This window comes from Ruditapes philippinarum, unplaced genomic scaffold (genome assembly GCF_026571515.1).
Source record: "Ruditapes philippinarum isolate M1 unplaced genomic scaffold, ASM2657151v2 ctg3342_1_1_1_1, whole genome shotgun sequence".
NCBI classification, from domain to species: domain Eukaryota; kingdom Metazoa; phylum Mollusca; class Bivalvia; order Venerida; family Veneridae; genus Ruditapes; species Ruditapes philippinarum.
In genome coordinates this window covers 325,667-352,245 of record NW_026863859.1, presented here as the reverse complement: position 1 = coordinate 352,245, position 26,579 = coordinate 325,667, and the positions used below count along the sequence as shown (strand labels likewise).

At 31.2% G+C, this 26,579-nt stretch overlaps 1 protein-coding gene across 2 annotated transcripts in view; it reads left to right on the top strand.

Moving 5' to 3' along the window:
* LOC132723569 (neo-calmodulin-like) overlaps positions 1-26,579 on the top strand; it is a 193,041-nt gene that overhangs the window by 105,577 nt on the left and 60,885 nt on the right. Inside the window, exon 1 of one of the 2 annotated variants that reach the window (XM_060708314.1) lies at positions 13,192-13,344. The exons of the other annotated variant lie outside the window; for it this stretch is intronic. Coding sequence (XP_060564297.1) covers positions 13,312-13,344 — 33 coding nt within the window. The 5' untranslated portion in view covers positions 13,192-13,311. Of the gene's footprint in view, positions 1-13,191; positions 13,345-26,579 lie in introns of those variants that run through there. 2 annotated transcript variants of the gene reach the window in all.

The window sequence follows — 26,579 nt, the reverse complement described above, 5'->3', positions numbered from 1 at the left end:
ATTGTATAAGGAATTATGCTAAATTAGATAAACCGAACGTGAGAAATCAGATAGAGCGATACTCTTTAATTTGGTTTTGGAAATTTGAAAACACAAACGTGCATTGTTTCTTCTGGTGTTTCAAAGAACAAAAGTAACTATTGCTTATTATCGACCAAGCAAGCTGCTGGTTTTGCCTATTACCTTTGTTGACTCCTATCCAGCAAAAAACGTATACTATAAACATTTAATATAAAATAGAAAAGGAGGAATATATATTAACCAGTCACTTCTATTTCATGCTATGACGTTAGCACGAATCCAAATATAGACACTAATCTATATTTTCCCTGACCCTGCCAATAAGTTAATACCATCAAAATACTGTCAATCACATGTCTGGAGGTCATGTTTTTCATGTAGCACCTATTATGTGGTGTTATAAATGTATGCAAACCTATCACACAAGTCGTCGGCCTTCTCTTAATTTTTTTTAAAAAAAAAGATGTCACTTTCATTATCGTTATGTAACTAATAGATCAAATGGTCGGATATGTTGCTTCTCAGTCTTATTGGTATGCCTAATATTGGTTTATGAAATAAATGCTAAGCACTCCTTTATAAGATTTTTCTTTAACAAACGACAGTATGATTTTGTATTCTTTATAAGTCAGTCTTGTTAAACTAGTTGTAAGATATTTACATTAAAAACTAACAAGACATCAAGGTAACGTAAACACGGGATAATTCATATGTACTCATGAAAGGTCACATTTGTTCCTGTTTTGCAGCATCATGTTAGCCACATGTTTAAAACAAATGATAAATTCCAGGTGGTTAATTGTACATCTATCTCCGATGTGATGTGCATTGCCCTGCTAATAATCAAGCAGGTTCTTCACAATTTTTATTATTAATACATCAAGATGACTTTTATTGTTTCAATGTAATAATTAATTCTCCTAGCCAAATATAAGTCCATGTTGGTTATTCTCTTAGAAATTGTGCCAAATTTGATCATCTGAACGTGATAAATTACGATAAAACGATATACTGTATTATTTAGATAAACATTTTATGCTAGTGCTATTTCAAAGAATACAGATATATTTTAAGATTTACTTTGCCATTTGTAATCACTAATCACGATGATTGTGACATATTTAATAACTCAAATTTAAAAAAGATATTGAAATAAATATGTTTGAAATATTTTGAACGATTAGCTTGCTACAACATCTATATACCAAAGAGTCAAAAGATATGTTGTTGTTTTAGTTGCTGCTGTTGTTCTGTCATTTGTTAATGCTGTTGGTCATTTTCATATTGATTACAATGTTGTTGCTGGCTATAACTGGTTTGTTAATACTGTCTCCTCCCCTTTTGCCCACAATCAATCTCGTTTAGTCGACAGAGATTGTTACAGGTTTTATATTTTACTTCCATCCACCTTCACAAAAAGTTTCATGGGTGTTGTTCTTTAATCCAATTCAGTTCATTTGTATTCAGTCGACAGATGAAATAATAAATGTGCTTGAACAGAAAGATGATAATAGACTAAGAATTAAGTTGGAGGCAAGATGTCTCAAGACTCTGGTACTACTGACATTGTAGTGAATCGATAAACGAGACACTACTAAGAAATGAATTTTGTAACTTTGCTTTATAGCTGTGATAGTGTTACAAAGAAGGGGAACAAAACACAACGAACAAAAACTGCAATCAAAATAAGTAAGGCATTGAACATTAAGAGTATAAAAACCCAGACTCTTCTATGATTCATGTAATGAAAGCATTGAATTCGTTTTTCCTGTTACTTTAAATCCTAATTTAGACAGCAATCCCTGAACTTCACATGCTGAGCCTGATTAACATTCCAGTAAAGTTTCATGATCCTAGGTCAAATACTTTCTGAGCTATGTGCGACACAAGTTTAAAAAAAAACAATTTTTTACTAAGACAATGGCAATAACTCTGGCAAAACAGAAAAAAATCCACTAACAAAACCCCAGGTGCACAATTCCCCATGCTGAGCAAAATTTCAGTAACGTTTCATGACTTTAGAACAAATATTGTTTGAGCTACATGCGACACAAATTGAAAAGTGCAAATTTGTACTAAGTCAGTCTATAACTCTACAAATATACTGAATAGATTCACTTGCAAATACCCAGGTGCACAACTACAGATGCTAACTAACATTCCTGTTAAGTTTTATGACTCCAGGTCAAATTCTTTTTTGAGCTACGTGGGACATAACATGAAAACGGACGGCTGGAAGGAAGAGGTAAATCTAAAAGCCCCCAATAGTCGGGGCACAAAAAGATATATTGAAATGAAAAAGTGCAATAACATTGAGTCAAATATGTGTTTCAGTAGATAAGATATCGTTGATTTTATTTTACATTACATTTAAACTATAAATTCTAAAATCCAATCAAAACAAAATAAGTCATTGATATATCTTGGAATGTGGATATTTTGTCTTGCGGAACCATGTCGCTTCTGTCAGTATACAGAGCTTATCACTTGGAATATCTTTTTACCAAAACTGATAAATCGTTTAGACTGTTGCCTAAAAAGAAGTATTCACTTGATTGTGAGAGTGTGGCAAATTGCTGTTAGATGCTTGCTCCTTTTCTTAATATGGAAGCATGCAAACGTCGCAGAATTTAAGATAAATTGCTGTTCACAACATGACTGTAACGTTGAGCTTTAATGACATGAAATGAGACTGCCACATTATTTATTGATCAAAAATTGAACCTGTTGTAAGGAAAGATTTATTTGATTACTATAAAAACATTAAAATTATTTTCTAATACCTTTTAAAACTGAATCATTTTTTTTCAATTAATGTTAACTTATCGCAAACTTTTATTTCGGTAATATTATTATCAAGTGTTTTTGTAACAGGGTCTATAATATCCCGTAATTTGATTTCCAAGTTTATTTAATATAGTAACAAGTACGTGTCGTGTTTTAACAATGCTGATAATTGCTATACAACTTCTTTTACATTATTCGAGTACATTCAGCGAAGATTTGTTACCTTTTTTTTACTCTTCACGCTATATGTAAACTCAGTATGAATTTGAATGCATGTCATTTAAAAAACAGCCTTTATTCAAGAAAAAGTCATATTAGCTTGATCAGCGGGAATATAGCTTTCGAACCATAGGCATATTCCGTAAAAGTATCTCCTATATTTTAATAAATTTCTGCAATAAAGGTATTTTACACAAAGATGAGCTTAGTATCCCTTTCACTTTAATTTTTTTTATTCTTCCTCTTGACATACTAAATGAACAACACCAATACATGGTCTTTCTAAATTATGTTAATTTGAACCATTTATATAAACCTTTTTACACGATTTGGTTTAGTTTATGTCTTGTTAATTTAATTCGTACTAATTTTCATTCCATGTTAACCAAACCGGCAAGGACACATTTTTATGTTTCTGTGATATTTTGAAGTATTCCAGTTGTTCCATTATGCAAGTGATGTACTTTGTAAACACATATCGCCGTATTTCTCTTGATATATTTTCACATTCAGTGTGGCTTAATATTTGATACGACAGAAGATGAGATTTGTTTCTCAAGATCCTGATTCACCTTTTCCACTGCTTAATTCTTGTGAAAATTGATCTGTAAGACAATTGTCTGAAGTAAAAAGATAAATAAGCGGTCACAGCTTGCCAACTAGTGTGTTTTCTTCCAGTTGACCTTTGATGTCGAAAAAACATTTATAGACGAGACGATACATTATATATTTTGCCAAGATTGCTTTCTTGTGCTGTCAACAAATTATATTTATTTCTCTATCAAATGGGCAAAATTACTTCAAGTATAATTTATGTTTTTGTTATTTTCGTGCAAAATACATGTATGAGGAGTTTGTTCAGTTTTTCGGCGTTCGTAATTTTGCATTTATGAAACAGTTGAGGCTATCGGGATGTATTGTTCATTTAGATCATTTACAAATGACTTGTCACTTAACTATATTTTTTCCGGTTCAATTCCCAAAATGGTTATTTATCAATTCGTATTTCATTAGGTTATTGGGCTTGTACGAGGAATATTCGTAGACTTGGTTTCGTATAAAAGATTTCCTATAAGTCTTTTTTCCCTTTCCCTTAAATTGACAATATCATAGTTGTGCTAAAAACAATGCTAACATAAAGAGCTATAAAGAAGGTATCTAACAGTTCAACTATTTTGTTATATACGGACTGTATGGTTACTATATTTATTTAAGCTCGATTGCGAAACATGTTTTTGCAACTTATATTAATCACTTTCGAGTCCGCTTCCTTGAACCAACCAGTACTGGTGTCATATGAAGAAATAATATATACTTATAAATATTTATTTGTATTGCATATTTAGAAAGAAATTTATCTTCACATGTTTGTGCAAGCCTGTAATGTTTAAATATTTTTAGACATTGGTGTCCTTATAAAAGCCATATAGTTGAATTATCAATGATACGCATGTTCTTCTAATCAGACGATGATTTTCAAGGGAATTTCGCAACTGTAGACCTATTTACAATACGATTTTCCATAGCAACGAATGTTGCATTTCGTGCATGCGCATTCTGCGTAGGACAAAAAGCAATAACGATGTCTACAGTTTATCATACTTTAAGGCTTTAATATATGCGATTTCATGTTATGTCACCCACAAAATATTAATTTTGAGACGACTTAAGGCGGTAAGTACTGAAAACGTGAATTTATTTTTTAACAGATCTACGAAAATGTGCGGGAGTAATAAAACAATGGTTAAAACGGGCACACATATGTCTTTGTTTAATGTATCATTAAACGACTTTTCCATCAGTAATTTAAATTGAAACAGCAGGGTGTTGAAGATAAAATTTTATTACCCCTGTATTACATAATATTACACAATTTGTATTGTACACTTCCTTTGAATAACAGGATTGGTCAGGCGGCAAGTGTCAAACAGATTGGCACCCGAACGTTTGTTCATTCAACCGGGACGTTTAAATCATGCTATAGTTAATCAGTTACGCTTATTAAAATGGCAATTTATGTAACTTTTTAATATACCGATCAAATTTTATGGATTATGCGAAGAGAAAAACTGTGTGACGTGCATTATTGAAAACAACGTGTATTACGAAGAAGCGGATAAAATGTGTGTTATATCTTTTTCAAACAACCCATCTTAACTTCTCAAGATTTTGAAAAAAATAATTAATCATTTAAAATCTATTTATGTGACTTAATTTTTTCTGTTTGCATCACAGGCAAATCGGATAAAGGATATAATCATGCAGGTATATTGAACACTTAAAATGCGTTATCACCTGTTCTGATATTTTTTCTGAATGATAATTAATCTCGATTTCATGTTATATAATTTCTTTTGTTTTTAAATGAACTATTTCAACAGCAAATAAGTTGACTTTTCATTTGCTAATAGATATATTTCCACATTTTCTTTTTAAAAAATGATCTCAGTGTCAGGTCCGTGATCGTAAATTCTTAAACAAGTATCTTTTCCATGCCTTTTTATGGCATTCTTCTTCACAAAGTCATCTTTTCTATATTTGTTGAAAGCTATTTTATATAATTTTCTACCGTTTACCTTGAACTAACTCGGAATTGTCTATGAACTTCTACTATAATTCTATATAGGGCGAAGCACTTTCTGCCCTACGCAGATTGCGCATGCGCGAGAAAAGTCTAATTCCGGTCGATTTTTCATAGCAACAGACCGCGTCGTAAAAAGGTCTATATTCTAGAATTAAATCTTTAATGTACAAACATCCATTCAATATCGATATTTTAGATCAACGGACTGTTGTTACAAACTATGGTAGTTTGTCTAGATAACTAAATATTGTGCTTATTGTACTGTATTGTATTGTACTGCATTGTATTGTGTCAAGCGAGCTTTGATTTTTCTGTTTCTTAGAAAAAGCCTTCTTTATTTTATTGATATTTCTGACAAAAGAAATATCTTAACTGTTACAAATTTCCAAACAAATTGCAACAAGAAAAACAAACATATCAAGATCCTTACAGGAAATTGAAAATAAAAGACACAGAAATTAAAAAAGTACCTCTGATCTAAATAAACTATAGGACGTGTATACTCAATACATAGAAGTTTCTGCTAATGACAAGCCAAAGGCGAGCTGTACTTAATTTGTTAGCACCGTCTGCCGGTACATACCGAAATAGTTAGCTTGATGGTAACTATTCCGGATGGAAACTGTTCCGGATGGCAACTGTTCCGGATGGTAACAAGGCGACGCCGATATTCCTTTATACAAAGTTACCAGAGATATCTTTAACAATAGGCCTGTCTTAGACGACAACCAACGATTGATTGCAATTTGTTTTCTTATCGCATATAAAGGATCGTTAGAAATAAAAAAGATCTATATAGCACTTCTTTCTTATAGTAGCGTATGAATTTACAACTTTATTCATGATGGAATGACGTCATCTTAAACACGCAATTCATTCATAAAACCGGTTGAATGGCGTCATTTCTAAGCACACGACTTATCTTAAACGGTTAGAGTGTTAGATTACACTTTCAAACACCGATGCACACACAATCAACTTCAGTCTAATATTCAGAAATATTTATGTTTACAGGGGGGATCGTTAAAGATTTTTCCTAAATTACAGCAAGAACAAAATAATAATTGTGAATGAATTCTTCAAAACAAAACACAACAAAATGATTAGTTCTGTCAAGCAATCAATGACATGTGCACATTTCAGACGTCCTAGATGCAGACTGTGTGTCATATGTGCTTCATTGAAGGCTTTATATGAACTGTACTTTGAACGAAATTCTCAGATCAGTCACTCTTTAATTGGTTTTTGAAACGTTAGGTTATGTCCTTTATGTAATGTAGCTAGTTTTCATCTATCATTTTCTCTTTCGACGATTATGAGCAATCAATCTATATGCACATCTTAGGAATAACAAATGAGGAAAGTTAAACTAAAATAGATACTCCTAGTAGGTCTCACACGGAAACAAGCTATTCAGATAATGTATAACCAGTATAACCAGACCACTTGAGTATTCTAGTTTATTGAACTTTAGACTGCGTTCCACTGACACAAAACTGCCCACGATCTCAATGAATATTCATATGAGATAACATAAACGTATGTCTAAGCAGTCAATGTTCAAAAAGTACAGTTACTGTCCTGTACTGACCTAGATACTAATTCGTTTGATCACATCGCCATTTAGGTTTGTTAATTACTAAAATGACGTCAGACAACAAAAGGAATATCATTATTTGTAAAACCTTAAGTCAGCCGTTGGCAACATATTCTACTTATGCGACCAGTGTAGACTAAAACGGATCAGTATGCTGTCAAGGTCTGCATTGTTTGCTGTTTGCTTTTTCATTCATTAGTTTGTTTTTTGTTGTTTTGTTTTTTTTCTGTTGGTTTGTTTTTTGTTGTTGTTGTTTTTTTTTTTTTTTTTTTTTTTTTTTTTTCTTCCATAAACTGTTGTCGAGAATTAAAGACGGACATATCCAATTAATATATTTGTTTTTGCAAGATACGTAGAACACACCTTGTGTATATTTGACGACAAACATATTGTCATGGTCAACAGCCTACACGATTGTCAATCATATATATGTTATATCAATAAATCTTGAACTGCTAAACATGTCTTTGTACATCTCCCGAGTAATGGCACACTATACACATATATCTGTATTGATATCTGCAATCTAGCTTCATTATTAAATTCATGTTTGTTTTTTGTCTTTTTGTAACGAACATCAACTTGTTTTTTTTTCCTCCTGATGAATTATATAAAATATATGAATAACAAATTGTAGATTTATTTAGGTTTCCATTTGATCTCCTCTCAATATCTATTCTAGGCGTTGATGAAATTGTTTTCCTTCAAAGAGCCGAAAACGCAACACCTACGATTTTTTTCAATTCTGCCGTTTTGGGCGTTCGTATGTTTCTATATGTTGATATATAAGAGATTTGTTAGGGAATTGCTTACATGGAAAGTAAGTGTCGACACATAAGATGATATAAAATATGTCTGGAAAAGAAAATAAATCGCATAAATGACAACAAATGATACTAACGACATCCTACGATTTTTTATCTCATTATTTATCACATTCTTGAATGAAGCGGTCAGTATCTTCACACATCTTCTGTCTCAGACATCATAGAACAAGTCTCTGTGAAATGTTCATTTATCGCGGGCGCTTTTAGAAGTGCATGCAAATCATTAGACATTAAGAAAATATTTCCGAGTGGTTCTTTCGTTAACCAAATATATATTTATAATTAAATAAACGAAAATTTGCTTATATCATTATCCACGTGAATTAGACATACATTGACATACGTATGTGATTTCATTGAAAATATGTGCTGGAAATGGCCAAAACCATCTCTAATGTAACTTGTCAATGAGTATAATATCTTAGACCATACACGAAAAACGATATTGAAGTGTTGCCATTAATTGCTCATACATTATTATTATAGATTATACATACATGTAAATTTATGCTACTATTTATGTACATCAGGAGGTGATATAACTAATAAATTTATTAACAACGTGATACTTCACGATCTTTTTTCTAGATAAATCAACTTATAATTGATGTTCCTATTTTAATATGGATGTTAAATGATGTCTACGCCTACCTACTTACAACGAAAAGACAGAAGGCAATAGAAGAAAAACGTTCGATGATCGAGTGTTACATTTGTGGGTCTGTAACTCCGGGCACTGAATGCGGAATTCGTCCACCTCATGAAAGTTGAAAAAAAAACAAGAATAAAGATCAACAAGGAACGAATTTAGACTTTGTCCACCTCAAGAAAGTTGCAAGTTTGCTTTTGAAATGTGCAGTGTTTTCTTTAAATTTGACTTGTGCTTAGTACGATCATGAAGAAGCATCCCGTCCGTGTCTGTCGTGTAGATTCTTGCATATATAACAGGTTACACCGGTGCTAGAAAAACACGACAGAGCCCCGTTATCGCCGTAAACAGTTACCATAAATCTAGATATTCCGGGCGTTATCTACAGCCGGTGTAAGATCCTTATTACAATTATAACAAACACAGTATAGTTGTGAACGAGTTTAATTTGATTTGACAGCTGAGGCTAAACCAATATAGTATCAGGGCAACTATTGCAATTTCATACAGAAATCGAATTATCTATTAGATATGATTTACATTGTCATGCTTACCAACAAATTATCACTTTTGTAACGAACATTTTTTTATTTAATCAATATGTTAGGAACTTGATATTATAATGATAGGAAGTATATAATGTTTTATTACGTGATGATACATTGTACCGTTTATCTATTATAAAAGCCTCATCAATGTACAGTTTACATATACATAAACAACATGTTTTTACTCAAATAAATAAAAGTACATTGCCAGTCAAAAATGAATCAAGTAACTAATATTCAATACAATACTAATTTATTCCTAACATACCAGTATATTCCTAAAAATATGAATAGCCATGCTTAATTCAAGACTGTTTCCCATACTTCTAAACTGTTATAGGAAAAAGAAGTGAAATATTGAGCTACAAAAAGGTCTACAAAAAAAGTGAGCTGTAAAAATATTATAATTCGATTCATTAATAAAAAAAATTAAAAAAACAACCTTTCTTCAGCTAGATTAATGTAACGTAGGAACATTTAATGGTGATAACAATGATCAGAGGAAGTAGAAGATGAATGTTTATTTCATGCTTTCCAGTGTTTTATTTTAATATATCAGATGATTATACATGTATACTGATAAACCACTAGTGAAATTTATAAAATATAATTTTCACTGTAGCCGAACTATATTTGAATGCGGATGACAAGAAAATCATAACTAAATGGAATAACAGGCAGAAATAAATGCCGTCATGCGTAAATTTTGCTTCTTTAGGAAAAGAAAGTCGATGTTACCATACATCATGTTAAAAATGTAACAAAGTTAGAGAAATTTAACAGAACTATATTTCAAAATTGATGATGTGACGTCATGATGTGATGACGTCAAAAAGGAGAATGCGCCACGTTACGCGGCAAAAATCACTAAAAATACTAAAAATCACTTAAAAAACATGAAATAAAAAGAAAATTTATTTGTTTTACATATAAGATTGAAATACATTTCATTCGTGAACACCAGCTATTATATTTTTACTCTTGGTTACGCCACTCGTGAAAATATTGCATCTGGTGTTCAGTGAAATTATATTTCAATCTTACATGCAAAACAAACAAATATCCTCTATGTTACTCTAATAAATCCATCGCAATATATCGTAGAATAAATACACCTCATACATGCTCTCTCATGAGATGATGTCAGAATGTAAGCATTTGCCATTAATAACTAATAACACTTCATCAGAAGACAGAAATCTTAACAAAGCAAAGCACAATTGCACTTATATTGATGGCGTTAGCATGACTGACTTAGAGACTGTAATTTCCCCGCCTGCTTTTCAGCGTTCGTTAATGTAACGTGTTAACAAGCGATGTGATTAACACGTTTCTTATAAAACAAAAAAGACAGCAACTTACGTTAACTAAGGAGATCAATATTTTTGTAAGTAGACATGTTTATAAATAAGATTTATTACAAAAGAAGCTTTATAACAATGAGTGATAAAGTTTCTCAGAAATTGTGCCACATTGAGAAATTCAGCATATTATTCTTATTTTCGATACGAAAATCTAATAAAAGACGTGCCTGCTTTGATTTCTGTTTTTATTTCTTCTTCAAAGAGCAAGTTTATCTCATTCTTTAAGTCTCACGAGAAAATTTTAACAAATTACACCGACGGTCTCTTTGATCTATTTAAATCTATGAATAAAAGAACAGTAGAAAAATTGAAGCGCTTTAACAATGGAACACCTGCATTATTTTAAACATTGTAGTGTTGATGTTGAATATCTGAAGAACAATGAAATAGTTATAGGTTGGGAAAATTGTTCAACGTAATAAGGACTTAGACCTTTGACACTTTCAATATAGTTTCCTGGCTTTACATGTCTTTTCTAAAAATATGGTTAGAACTATATTGGTATGCACCTCATTCAATATTCCATCAATTGAGCAAATTCAAAGATGTGTTTTAAATTTAGGTAACAGATGTGATCTCGGTGAATGATTGGCGTTAATTCTCAGTTAACAATAAACATTCATGGTATACGCAATAACAAATTGGAAAAGTGTATGTTAAGTAGATATTTCTAGGAAAAAACAAAATCATAGGGTACTCATTTTTTTATCTTGTTGATATCTGCGTGTGCTTACTTGAACAAAAATATGCAAAAGAAGCAATCATTTCAAATTCTTTAAACATACGTGTATCATACTTTTATGGTATTTATGAAATATAGGTTTACACCAGTCTGAATTCATTGCAGTTAAATACATTTTTAATCAAGATAACATGTAAAAGTAAATTACAGATGTTGGACAAAAAGACTAAAAGGCAATGATGTATCGAATGTCAATTCTCCCGTTATCACAAAAATATGAGAAAACAATGAGTCAAGTTTGTTGGAAGAACGGGTAAGTCTTGGAACATAACTTGTAATTTTTTTGGCCATTTGTTTTAAATGATATGACTAAGATCAATTAAGGCACAAAATAATGTAAAACAAACCAAAGAAAGTTTTCTCTAGAACAAATCTTCATAACGGTTTCTCGAGAGCAATGACCACAAAGCAAATTGCAGACTCGGTTTTTATTGAGTCTGTCCACATATATCAAAATATAACGACGTAAATACAATACAAATCATAATATAGACATCATTACTTTTATTTTCTAGCCATGCCAAGAATTATTGAAAGAAATGCAAACAGCGTTAAACAAGGCAGTTATTCGGCTATCATCACAATTTTAAAGTAATCCGTCCCGACTGGTTCTTAGATAAATACTTTATTTTACATTGATCGAACATTTTTGTTTTTGGTGGGTTTTAGACAGAATAGTCCAAAATGGCACATACCTTTTCTTGTTGCTGATCAGCTTACCGCTACCGCATTTTGGTATATATTTTACAAGAAGTTAACACGTGTGTTATGCATTAAATTGCTTTTTTTAACAAATTATTATTAAAACAGTTTTATTTGCTACTGTTCCTGACTGTTGAATTGAAACTTATTAAATATCAGTTTGGGAAAGGTGAAAATTTATTTCATCAAAATAGAGAAAAATAGAATTCCTAACTAACGCCCAAAACGAAAAAAACAAAAAATAATGTCGCCGGCTCGGTTTGATTTAGCCTGTTCATTGACGGTACTGGAAAATGCATGTGCTGTCCTAGAACCAGCTTAAGCAAAATTCAACATTTCAACACGAAAATAATGAAATTTGAAATTAAGAAACATCCGCAGATGTGTACAAACTTCGCAGTTTCTAATATTTGTTTAAAAAGAGATGATTTCATTACATTTGTGTTACTACTTATCAACGCATCGTTAATATTATCTTGTAAAAACACAAAGCATGAAAAGGTGCTTAAGATAGACAATTTGTTGCAGAATCTGCATTGGAGGATAAATGCTTTGACACACTTTATTTTCTCTCAATGTTTGACACAAATAAAGACTGCTATGATGTAATGGATTAAAACACATGAGTCCAATGTCCGGATAGCTAAGTCTCCGAATTCAACAAATCTTACTGTAAACAAAGAATAAACACAGCTATTTCAGAATGAACTGGTTCTATCATCAATATTCCGATTGGAGACGGTTAATAACCAGAGAAGAAGACGAAAGGAATTGATAACAAATTAAAATTGATTCAGCAATAGATGACCCTAATTAGGTAATTTCACCGTACACATGTACTTCTCACAATTACAAAGGTGTTCCTCACTCGGCCAGTAATTGCTTTCAGTGTTATTCAATTGATCTGATAGCGTTAGCTCTCCATATATGGAAGCAGCGAGCTCTCTAACGAGGAAACGTTTCTTCATTGACAAAATGGCCTCGTACCTTCGCCGGAGAGAACTATTTCCTTATCGATCAATGACGTAGCAATGCTTTGAAATGTCAAGAAAATATAGCAGACGAACTTGTTTTCCATGCAGAAGATCTTTATATTTTGAACTGTGGACATACTGTGTTGTCAAATGATGAGCGAGATATTTTGTTTCTGAAAGGGATTTTAAATGTAACGGAGAATTTCACTGCAACTTTTCTAAAGGATTAAATATATACTGTATTTTTTGCAATAATGGTGTGTTTTGATGGTATATTGACGGATTTTCCCGCCTGAAATGGGCTCGATGGACAATCTTCAAGTACCAAAGGTTTGTTATTTATCAAATATTAATAACACACATGCATCTGTAAATAACAAGCCCAACGATTTTCGAACACAGGTACTCAAAATTGATAAATAACAAAATTACATTAATAAAATGTATGTACGTTTGTTTATGTTTATACTGTATTCATTTCGGGCTTATATGTTGTAATAATTACATAGGGAATACAGTAACAATTTTTAAAGATATTGAGAATCGAATTGCATTCCATTGTCACACGTTGCTTATCTATACATATACTTTATACGTTTAAGTGCCCTGTAATAATTATAAGATCTGATTTAAATTCAGTTGCATACTACATTAAAAACCATAACAATAATGCTTAACCATACAAAATGAAACGTCCATGCTCTGTCTGTTAAAAAAAATAAGGAATTAACTTGCAGGGGTCCAGGGAAGATACTTTGTGTGTGCAAACTGTTAACAATACACTAGTTACTTATATAATACCAATTGATATTTTATTATTGTTATTTATCATACTACACGTCTGTATTTTATGAATTAGTTTTATTCTATAGTCATGGTCTAGTATTCATTACATTACATTTAATATTCTATATTAATATTTTAATATTTGATATTTATTCTGAGTTTATTTGGTTTGATATGCTTTTTGTTTGTATTTGTTATTTTCCTTTTAAATGTTTGTTTTATTCTGTAATATCTTACTCTATTCTTAAGCGCAATCTTCCCTTCCCCATTCTTCTTTTCTTATAATATAAGTTTCTTTGAATTTTGTTGTAGATTTGGTCTTTTTCATAAAATTCTTTTCAAAGCAAAATGTAATCACATGATCAAAGTAAAACAGTAATTGTAGAACTTATATGGCATTGTAATGAAACACACGATGAAATTATAATGACACTAGGGGGAAAATACCTTCACAGGGACCAAACAGTCATAAAAGATTAATCTACTTCTAAAACAATATGTATTTCCTGATCAAACATGCTTTTAGGTTATCTATATCGTAAGTAAAAGAAACTTGACATATATAAAAGATATCGTGAAATTTGAAATGTAATTTCTACTATAAGCCGAGCTATAGAAAGAATGCTTGTTATCAAAATGCAGTGTTTCTAAATATAATTTTTTTATATGTGCGCAATTTATATGAAATGACATTTGATGTAAAGCAAATGATCTGGAATGCTCAATTTAATTATTGCTGACGCTCAATGTAATTTATTAATAACAGAGTTTTATATTTCAAAACCATCTATCTACTCCGTTAATTTCTGCTATACTCTGCACAATATATGTATACAATCCTCCATGATATAAAATGATAGTTTAACAAAGCGTATTGTATTGCTTGATATTTCGAAATATTCATTTCCTAGAGCTTTTGTTTTGTTCCAATTTGTAGAACAAATATTTGAGAAATACAGTATTATTTATTACAATCTATGGACAAAAATGATATTGATCTTTTACATTGTATGTATTATAACATCTATAAACCATAGTTATGGATAAATACTGTAACTTAATATAAATATATATACTCTAGCCGTGATCTGTGTTTGAGTTATTCTGAGAGATATATGTGTGTATGTTAAGTTTGTTATATGTATGTTACTAGTATATTTATATCTCGTAAGCTTCGTGCGATAAAACGCCAAAAAAAATGTTTCAAAATGCCGTGTTCTAGTTAATAAAATTCAAATTTTTAACATGATTTCATGTAAAATTCTGAATTCTACTTAAGCTGGTGTTTGGGAGCGTAAAGTATAGTTTCCGATTTCCAGTACCATCCATGAACAGGCTTCATCAAACCCAGCCAGTTTCAATTTTGTCGTTTTGGGCGTTCTTTCGGGATTCTATTTTACTCTATTTGTCCGTTGCTCCATCAACTGTTTTATTCAAATAATTGGAAAACTCGATTCCTATAACAGTACAGAAGAAAATGTGTGTTTGTTTGTTTATTTGTTTGTTCGTTTTGTTGGTTGGTTGTTTTTCTTGGGGGAGGGGTAGTTGTAAGGATCAATGATTAAGCGCCAATGAACATAAAGATTTCACCTAGCACTTCATTTTTGATGACATTTTTACTACCAATAAAACCTGAAAGTGATATTGTAATAACGCCTGTTTGAGTTTCAAAAAAGTGCCGCATTCAATTGCACTTTTATCATGCGCGTCGTATATAAAACGTTTACATATTACATTTTGAAATTTGCGTTTACGCTAGAACTATTTCATTCAGCTGCGTAATATTTGTCTTTTCCGAAATTGTTCAGGCACAAAAATCTTTATTTCATAAAATGATATTATCTTTGCTGTGTCTCTTCTATCGAGCTCGGCAAGCGTTATCGTTTCTTTAACACTATATATAGCCCTGCAGAAAAGATCTACCGTGCTTTATGTTTCCATTAGTTAACAATATTACCCAAACTTATCTAAAATAGCTGGTCCTAATTAGATAACAGCGGGAGGTAATTCGATTATTTCTCTTCCCTGAAACTGGGAGAATATTTGTGAAAAAGACTTTTATAACGGGGAAAACGTGACTAGCTGAAAAGTGTGCAACGCAAATAGTCGTGCAGTGCAAATAAACTGCTCATGATGCTTAGAACTTTCTATACTGATGCTAAAACTTGTGCATTATTTGTGCATTGTGCAACTACTTATGCAAGAACGTGTTCTTTGTGTACAAATTATTGCAGATAGAAAAATACTTGTGCATAAAATTTTTAGTTGCACTAGTTCTTGTGCTAACATCTTACATCTAGAAATGCTGATACTATAAAAAAAACCTATGTATTAAAATAACTACTAGCAGAATTACAATAAATTTAATACGATGTGTAATTTGGTTTTCTTCAAGAGTATTTTTTACATTTCAAAACAGTAAACAGAATTACAGAGACCTTATATAAAACTGGAAATCAAATGAAATTAATCCAAATGAGAACAGTTTATTGGAAATATAAGTGGAAAGCATCGACTCAGTCAAAAACAACACAAATGTCTGCTTGCAAAACACAAGACGAAGCAATTTTATTGTACAATACATAATCATTTTTAGTGTCTAATACATTATCGTTAACCAAAATGGTTAGACAGTATTTTACAAGTTAAGGAGTTTTTTTCCGGACAGGTTTTATTACAGAGGATCATGCCTTGATTTTATAATCAATCTTTTTACAGTCGTCTTTATTGGTCAGTGGTAGTATCAGTACACTTACCTAGATCAGTTTTTTGTGTTTCTCCTTCTTGTATGGTTTCAGTTCTACACCTTTCCATTGGTTCTTCGTCTGTGTCGGTTTAAGGAATCTTTGCTAATTCAAAATTATTTGCAGGGTGAGTTTGAAAGCATTCTTAGTGAAATTTATTTCTTACTTATATTTTTAAATCTTTTAGTCATCGTAATTTGTTGATTATGTTGAACTTTTTTTAAGTGTATTTGAGGGAATTCTTAGTGACCCATTTGTGATTTATCTGTGCAAAATATTAGTGTTTATCACACACCCGTGCCGATTTTGCGACTCCGTAAATATGGTATTGCACGGCCGTGCATATATTTTGACGTGACGTCATCAGCGCTATGCAAACATAGTGTAAAGACGCGCTAAATGTTAGCGTTCTACTATAGGCGCGTCAATGGAAAATGACTCTTATTTCACTTTAAACGGTCTTTATTTTGGGTACGTGGTAAATAGAATATTAAATTCGTGTAAGTACATTACTGAATTTATTGCACTCGTTGAATAAAATAATATTATGCTCGCCAGAGGCTCGCATAATATAATTTTATTCAACTCGTGCAATAAGTTCAGTATTGAACTTACACTCATTCAATATCCTCTATTTATTTTATTCTAAAAGTATCTTTAGAGTTTTTTTTTAAATGACCCATTTGATTTCTTTCTACGGTTTGTTATCATTAATGTTTCTTGGTTTAGGTAGTACGTTCTCTACATGTATTTCCATTTCATTTCTTGCTTTAACTTGTTCTTTAAGTTCTTTTTAGGCAACTGTAATTTCTTGGTTAAATTTTTTAATGTTCTGCATGAACTATCTATCTTTGTTAGTGTTTTTTTTATGTTTTCACTTATAAACTTTTATTATTCTATTTAGTTTGTTAGTTGACTGCATCAACTGTATCTGATTTTTTTGTAAGATCTCGATATGATCAATATTCTAGCTTTAAGTAAACGTATCTCTTGGTTTGAATTGCTTTCTATGGCAGTTGTATTGCTTGATTTATTTCTGTTTTTTGTAAGTATTCTATTTTATGTCATCTGTATTTATTGGTTTCATCAATAAAGTGCCTAAGATATATTTATTTGAAGATGCTGTTTTAAGTATTTGTTTCAAATTTATTTGCTTGTTCTGTTACTAAGGCTTGTATTGTGAGGATGTTTTTCTCGAGTTTAATTGTAAAACAAATATTCAAACATCTGGGAAAAGGGGAGATTCCTTGGACCAAACGTAAGAACAATATTATATGAAATATGCAGACTCGCTGTGATTCTATATCATTTTTTTCATTGAACTTAACTGAATTGCATCGTCTTGTTGTTTTTGTTTGTTTCTATACTGCATAGTTTCATATAGCTATTATTAGTACACCCATATTATAAAATGTATCAAAAAATGCATGTTATGTGCAAACACATTGAATTTACATCCTTTATTGATTAAAAAAAAACGATATGCTGATTTGTTTTTTTTTTATTTTATTTTATAGAAGTAAATACGAGCTTTTTGGGCAAACCTCGTATGTACGTTCTATATTTTGTACTTTACTTACATGAAAATATTCTGAAGTGTGCTTGTGTGTTTTATTTTCGTCTGTGTCAACATTAAATTGGTCATTTATAGGTAAATTTCACATTATATGCTACAAATTATAGGCAAAGCTAGTTAGATATGTAAAAGATGGATTTGGTTAATTTTGATTTGTACTCCTGTTTTGAGTAAGAGATAAATAATTGTATGTGTACTATATTAAATAGAACTAGTGAGGGATATACTTACATTGAATAAATTCAAAAAGGTAACTGCAATCTACCGTACACGCTCAAAGCAGAATTCAATATCTAACATGAACTGGTAAAGTTCGGAATTTTGAAATACCCGCGGATGTGTTTATATGGCAATAATCATGAAACCTTCAATGTGACACGTTAGTGCCGTTCCATTAAGAATAGTCCGTCATGCGAAAAGTCGGCGCATTTTGTAAGGAATTCACTGCGATAGTCTAGTTATAACTGTCATTGTCAAGTGATTAAGAATACAACTTTCTATAAAAGATCCATGTTGGTAAATTTTGATCATAATATATCTTTAAGCAAATTGCTTCTGTACTCATTTTTCTTGCTAAATTTTTTATTTTTTATTTCCAGTAGTATTTAAAAATGACCGATTAAACATTTCTTACATCTTCCTTAAAATTTTGACATACTTTTTCTATCCCTTCTATAAAGAAGAACAAACAAAGTGTTATTTTTACGAGACTTATTGAGATTCATTCTTGTCTCGTGTTTAATTGCAAACCTGGCGCCTAACAACAATTTCCGAGTCTGAAGTAACAGGCTGTTCCTCATATGAGATTGATCCTGGATCAAACGTTAGAATTTTTTTGCGATTCTGATATTAAATTGGTTCACGGGAGACAAATGAAAGACGGGCGGATCGTGAAGAAAAAGAAACTAATGGTTAAATACTTATTGGCTATTGAAATTCGTTTTTGTTCGAATATATTTACTTCTAGAGGCAATTTGCTTTAATTCTACAGTGTGGAATTTACACTACGCAATCTCAATTGCACCTCGATTAGCAATTAACTTTGTAGTGTTCAATATATGATACAAAATTAAGTTCGGTTTCAAATGTCAGAAATCATAGCACGCGCGCCTTCTCTTTTGTCAATAAGCATACTCAAAATAGAAAATGTTATTTGCTGTTTAACACCGTGCTCCTTGAGATTCTCTTAAAACATAGTTGCTCATGTACAGACTTGATATAACCGCCACATATTTAATCCATGTTTACCACTTTAAATGAAAGAATTCTAATCATGTTCACAAAATAGTAAATTTTGGAATCTCGGGGTGTTCCGGAAAGAAAATGAAGGTTAGGTAATTAAATTAAAGGTTGGATATATGAAAATATTTATTAAATAAAGAGTTGTGTAATGAAACATCACAACTGCATATTAAATGATTAAGTTTCACTTCCTGAAAGAAATATCAATGTTTACATTCGTGGTCAAGTCGAGCGTCAATACAATTTAACTTCACTTCTTGCCTTTGTTATAAAAGGAATTTAACTAGGATTTTATAACAATTTGCAAAATGAAGTGTTATAAAATCATTCAATTGTTGTAACTTATGTAGGGAACAGGCTCAATCAAACCGAGCCTGCAACTTTTTAAATTTTGCCGTTTTGGACTTTCTTTAGGAATTCCTATTTTCTCTATTTCTAATATTTACTATTAAAGAAAATTAATTAGGGCTTAATAGCAATATGCCGAAAGATAAATGTGATAAAAACACATCATTACTGATTGTCAGTAATTTAGGCGATAAGGTTAACACTACAATAATTTACGATGCTGTGAAATCTAGCGTAAATCAGCTAGAAATAAACTCTCGTTACATTGTTGTGCTATCCAAAGGCAAAATGTATCATTCTATTAAGATAAAATCGTTCCATCGATGAACCTGGGAGATATTTTCGTAATTAAGTGCCCGTCAATATAATCATGTATTCTGTATATATATATACATTTTACCTGACAGGCAAATTAACAGTATAATTGTATCGTTCAGAAAAGCCATTTCCATATGATTCGTTTTATGTCGAAATATTTGCATCATATTAACAATCTGTTGCGTTTCTATCTCAATTTAAGTAATTGAACACAATCCTACTGTAAACGTTTCCTATTAAGCACATATTTATATCAGCTTCAGTATTATTTGTTAAATATACTAAGAAAAATATATAAATAATAAATCATGATACTGGTTCAAGAAAAATGTAAAACATGTACTTTAAAAAACATTTAAGTGTAAAGTCTATTCTCAGTATGTATTCATAAATCTATATAAAAAAATAATAACGGATAATGCACACACAATTAAAGCTTATAAATTCCTGTTAGAGATAACGAATCGGTTTTCAATTGCCAATATCTAAATTATTATATACTTGTTTATTTCACAAGAAATGCAACACATATATCAATAAAGTACTTGCAAATGTTATGTTATTTAATGCTTTTCAATAAAGTCGGTATGATACGATATTTATTTGTTTTAAATGTACGCATTGCGTGACAAAAACACTACAAGCAATTGCTGCAGACAAGAAAAATAAAACCAAATCTAAACTTAAATGATGTTTATTACTGTCATAAATGCAGAAACCAGTGCGTGTCTTTACAATTTACAACAGATCGTCTTAGTATGAACATAAAATGTATCGTTTATCAATAGTTAAAAACAAATAGATTGTAAATTAAATGTCGACACACGTTAGTGTTGAATATTGAATAAAAAGCGTGAAATGTTGCACCTTTACATCATGACCTGTCTAAATCAAACAAAGCCTGCCATCTTCATACAATATTGTTTAATTGCTTCCGAGGGATCGCCCCCTTTTCCAGATTTTCTTTTCGGTACGATTGAAATTATTAAATGTTATTGTTACAGTTTCAGTAATTACGATACAATGTTTCTGCAGGGATAAAACGTACTACTGAAACAAAGATTATATTCGGCTTTATATTATCGAATTTATTAAATAGATTTGTTCACCTTGCATTTTTAAATATGTTCATTTTCTGTTTGAAAAATATTGGAAATTAGTCAGCCAACTGAGCCTTGTCAGACTAAACGGAAATGTAAGACGGTCTGTTTCCATATTGGGAGCAAAGGCGCAATATGGTAGGGACTACAATGTTCATACAATGAGCTGGGTATATCGAGATATGCTATACAAAGAAGGGTTTAAAAGCAATGAAGTTCAAGTGAAGGATCAAATTATTCATTCAGAATCTACGGCTCATATATAAATCTTATACTAGTATGTTTAGCATTAAATGCAAACTTAAAATAGACGATGTGACTTCAGCCTTTAGACCTTGCCTTTCTTGCGTCCTGCTTTGCTAATTGCCGATGATCCTGTAATGGCGAGTGCGTTCATTGAATGCTGCTCTTCCTTGCTGATCTTGTTTTTTTATATTTTATGTTAAGTTTGTAAAGGTTAACCTTGAAGTTTTGAACTCAATATTGCTTGTTATTCTGAAATAAATAAAAAACAACGTAATTCGTATTTTTCTCTCTTTGTTTCATCTCAAAATATGTTGTTTTCAATGCAAATAAGCCGCTTTTGATAAATCAAAATGTTTTTCCATTAATACTGTTTCTACAGAAATGAAAATACAATTTAGATTGGGCAATGCTTATGTTTCTAAGTGAAAATTATGCCAAGATTGCAAGATAGAAATACCATTGACTGACCGCTTATCATACATCTTATTTTCTTACGCTGGAACATGACAACATAACATGTCATTTTGAAGAGTAAAAATGATTTACATAAACAAGAGTTTCATGTCTGAAGAGAAAATCAAATGTAACAAGATTCATTCTCTCGCGTCCTGTCTTAATTAAAAAGAAAATTGATGCTTTACACAAATTCCCAAGTCTATAATTATAGGTTGTTCCTTAAATGTGAATGATCCGGGATCAAAAGTCAGAATAATCTCTTATTATTCTGAAGTTGTTTATATTAGTTCATGGGGAAAAATGAGCATCGGAACATCCTTGCCTTGCTTATTACCGATTGGAATTCTTTAACGTTAGAGAAGTTAGTATTATTATCGGAAGGGGATGGTGATTTAAGATAATACTATGAGTAATTGTACACCACACAGTAAATACCTTCATCCAAAGCAATCAACATTGCTATGATATATATGTTAAAAAAGTATAACAATCAAAACCAACTACGCATTGATATTTGTCTGCAATTTAATTGGACATTGGAGATTTCATGAACAAATTTATTTCATTATCTATCTCGCAAAACATCATTTTTGTATGAAATTACATGTATTACATGTCAAATGATATGTTAGAAGATGCTTGTGATAGTCCATTCATAGATTACCCTTCTCTTTTCTTGAGTTCTTCAATATCATACCAATTTACAATCTAGTTTGAGATGACTAGTTCATCATGAAGCTCTCTAATCAACGCAGAAATTATTTACAACAAAAAAGGCAACTTTAGACTGAATACTTTTATGCCATAAGCATCATTTGATGTGAAAAAAAGTCCGTATGTCCATAATAAAAGCAATAATAACAACACTAACGTAGTTTATGATGCAGTAAAGTCTACTTACTTTCCCTAAGAATTAATCTCTATTTACCATGTTGCGGTGTCCACAGGCAAAATGTAGGAATTCTGTTACAATTAATAATTCCACAAATAGACCAGCGATAGCAGTTTTGTAATAGCATATTCCTCTATATCATAATGTTTTGTTGATGAGTTGTACATAATTTTAAATATCCCTGAAAGGGGAGATCTCCGGCGAGAACGAAAGCAAGATTAATAAATGATGATTGCAGACTCTGTGGTATGATAAGATATACTTGCAGAACAAAATCCCCCACTACTTAAGCCTCCTTAACAACGTAATTTTGCTTTTCCCCTATAAGTTAAGTAAATAACTCTTTCTTCTGTCCATTGACCTATAAACTTTGCAGTAAGCTATCAAGCTAGCATAAGGGACTTCGGTGGTTCTACTCAGATGCCCGTTAGTATGTTCTGAATTATTGCACGGACAAATATTTCCCTATATTAATTTATTTGTAAATTCTGGTGATCATATCGACAACGAGTTTGCACAACTGCGTTTGAAAAAGTTTTATGTAGAACAAAAGACTGCGTTGATATACTGACGTATTCTTAGCTCAAACACCCATTAGTACGAACTATGTCTAGTATGTAACTAGTATGTCTGCATAGTATTTGAGAAGAACAAATATTTTTGTCTGCAATATAAATGTAACTCTTAATAGAAATATTACGCATTGAACATGAATGTTAATTATCGAGCTAGCTTAATAAATAGAATTGTACGACTCAGGTGGCCACTCGTGTCCTTGAAATGATATAACGATAGCGGTCTTCGTCCTCAAATGCTCGAAAGTCGTCATTTAAATCTGTGTCGGTTTTTCTGAAACCAAACAAAACCTATATATATATACTTCATATAACGTTTCTCATACAAATCATCATTGACTTCGAAAGAAAGAACACATATTTTATTGTTTTTGGGGTAAACTTAATTCAAACATATTATATGCAAATGCATATTTCAACAACATTTTAAGCGTGTGTTAATATGGAAAAGAAATAACCATCAAATCATTCCTTTATCTTCCATATCTTTCTGAATTTCATAAGCTTGTGGTAATATGGAAAAAGATTAGAACGGAAGTTTTATCAATTAATTCATTGATTTCACCATATTTTCGAAGACAAGACATTGGTTTATGACAATGGTATATTGTATATAAAAAACAACGTAACTCTTAGCCAGATGGCGATAACTGTTTCTACTCATGCGATCAAGGAAGACTTTGCAAGATCAGTCGGCAATGTTCCCTATTCAAACAGAAATTACCTTGACGATATCCAATATGACAAATGTCCATGCCAATATTGAAAGATGGCCAAGTCTATTTCAGATATATTTTCGTGGTAAGTATTGGTCATTTTTGGCATATTGTTGATGTATATCATTTTGTTTTATGTTGTCCATTATACACAGATCTGAGATCAAAATATCTGGGCCAATTCTCATTGCCAGCTGAACAAAGATGAAAAAATGAATATCTTCGAAGAATAGGAAAGTCGTATTAAATCTTGTAAAAATCATAACTAATGCTTTATCTTTAGGTACAGATACTTTTGACTTTAATGTCTACTGAGTATGAATAATATTTCTTTACATATATTTATGTTTGTATCACCTGTATTGTTTTTGCCATAATGACATATTTGTAAATGGCCAAAGGCAAATGTTTTTGCTGAATGCCAATAAACTTTGAACATTGTTGATAAATTCTTTATAAATCAGTACTACTCGTTTACTGACAACAAAGTGCGTGTTGATGACATTTAATCACTATAAAATTAAGTGCTAACTTGTTCAGAATGTTCAGAACTCTTTTGAGTAAAGGCTAATGTCACATCGTCGCGTGACAAACAGGCAAGATTGGTTCTGACACGAACAAGATTTTGTAGTAAATTTAGAACTATTTATTGAAGTTTAAAAGTGGAACAAGTTATTTCAACTAATATTAATCACTTTCTATTCCGGTTGATAGATTAGATTAATGAGGAAATTGATCGATTTCATCGTGACCTCAATATTGCTTGTAGAACAAACACTACTTGCTTTATAGATAAACACTTTAACCTTTTTAAATAGTTAAATGGATTTCCCTTATTTGACTTTAAAACACTCCAGTCAGAGTTAAAGGGATTTCATTATCAAAATACAAAATTTGAGCTACCAGTGTGTATGCAATCTGGCCGGCTGTATACGTACCAGTGGCAAAGGCTGGTAGGTTTTCTATGCTTAATGAGGGTCTATGCGCCTTTTAAGGCACTGAGCGTACATTTTACAAAGACTTTAATCACTTTTGTTTGCACCGGGTTATGGATTCCACTGTGACTTTGATAAATTCTAATTGAACAAAATATGTAGGGTTCATCAACACACAGTTATGTTGTAAATATAAGAGAAACATTGAATGAAATAAAAGTCGTCTGCTGACAAGAAACAATTGAATTATGTCTTGCTAATATCCGCGTCTTGAGATAAAAGAGTCATACACAAACATTTTGTCCACAATAGGACAGAACATATACGAGAATTAATACATAGAACTAATCGCAAAAATGCTTTTCCGGTAATTTTATTCAATAACCACAGCAATGTGACAAAAAGATACGGTTTCTCTCCCGTCTGCCGCTAATTCATGTACATTTACGTCATGCAATGTGAAAACAAATATGTAGCGTATTAGTGACTTAACTGAATTGCATTCATTTATGTGTATTCATTTTCTGTTGCTCACACATGCTTACCTTACAAGCGTTAGAGAACATAGTGAGAGAAGGTTACTGTATTAGATAGTCAAACGATATTATAGTCATTGACAAGTGACAGTCATTTTCACACAGCCAAAGCCTCTTTGTTCTATCTTCTGGAATGATATATCATTATTTTGCTTGGTAAATTCCACAAACAAACGGAATGTTTTGTTTCAATATCATAATTAATTACTATGATGCTGATTTTATCGTTTTTATTATGGATATATTAATGACTTTTTTATCGTCAATGATGTTATAACTTTTGCAAATGTACTTGCAACATTTACTAATTATACGGCAAGTTTGTCTTGCAATAATCTGAGGTCACAAACATTTAACTGCCCAATATTTGAGCCAATTCTTTGCTAACGTATTAATATAAGCGTTATGATTTCAGTTTATTAAAAAAAAAAATATTCACGAAAAATTCCCACGGGAGCTGAAATCCAATGTGAAAAACAAATCCAATGGGACAAGGCCTTTGATCGCATCCCATTCATTCTCTCCAGAATGTATTGGTCATTTATTATTTCTTCTTTTAAAGCTATTAAATAAACGCTAAAATTTACTGTTCATCTCCATTTCAAAAGTAAACGAGATCGTGAAAAAATCATACATTTTTTAGCTTGCACACAGTTATATATGCATATTCACAAGGAATGTATGAAGTTGAAATCGAACATATTGCGTGATATATTGAAATTATCGTTAGAAATCTATAAAGATACATTGTTTTCAAAAGATAACGTTAGCATTTTTTTGATAATAATTTTGATTTTTTTTGAATATCTGACAATTTGGCAGTTTTGAATCCTCAACATAGTGACAGAATGGTTCAAACCCAGTCGCTTGATATTTATATTTCAAAAATGCGGCAAAATAATTTTGAATGACCTTGACCTTGAAATTATTATATACAGAAAATAGATGTACTTTTATCATTTCAAAATAGAAGCTTTTAATTAAGATTAAAATTGATAATGTTACAAATGTCAAAAATAGAAAAGAACTTGAAAAGGAGTCACAAATACGATATATGTTTTGCTCTTTCTTGCGATATTAAATACTTGTTTTTAC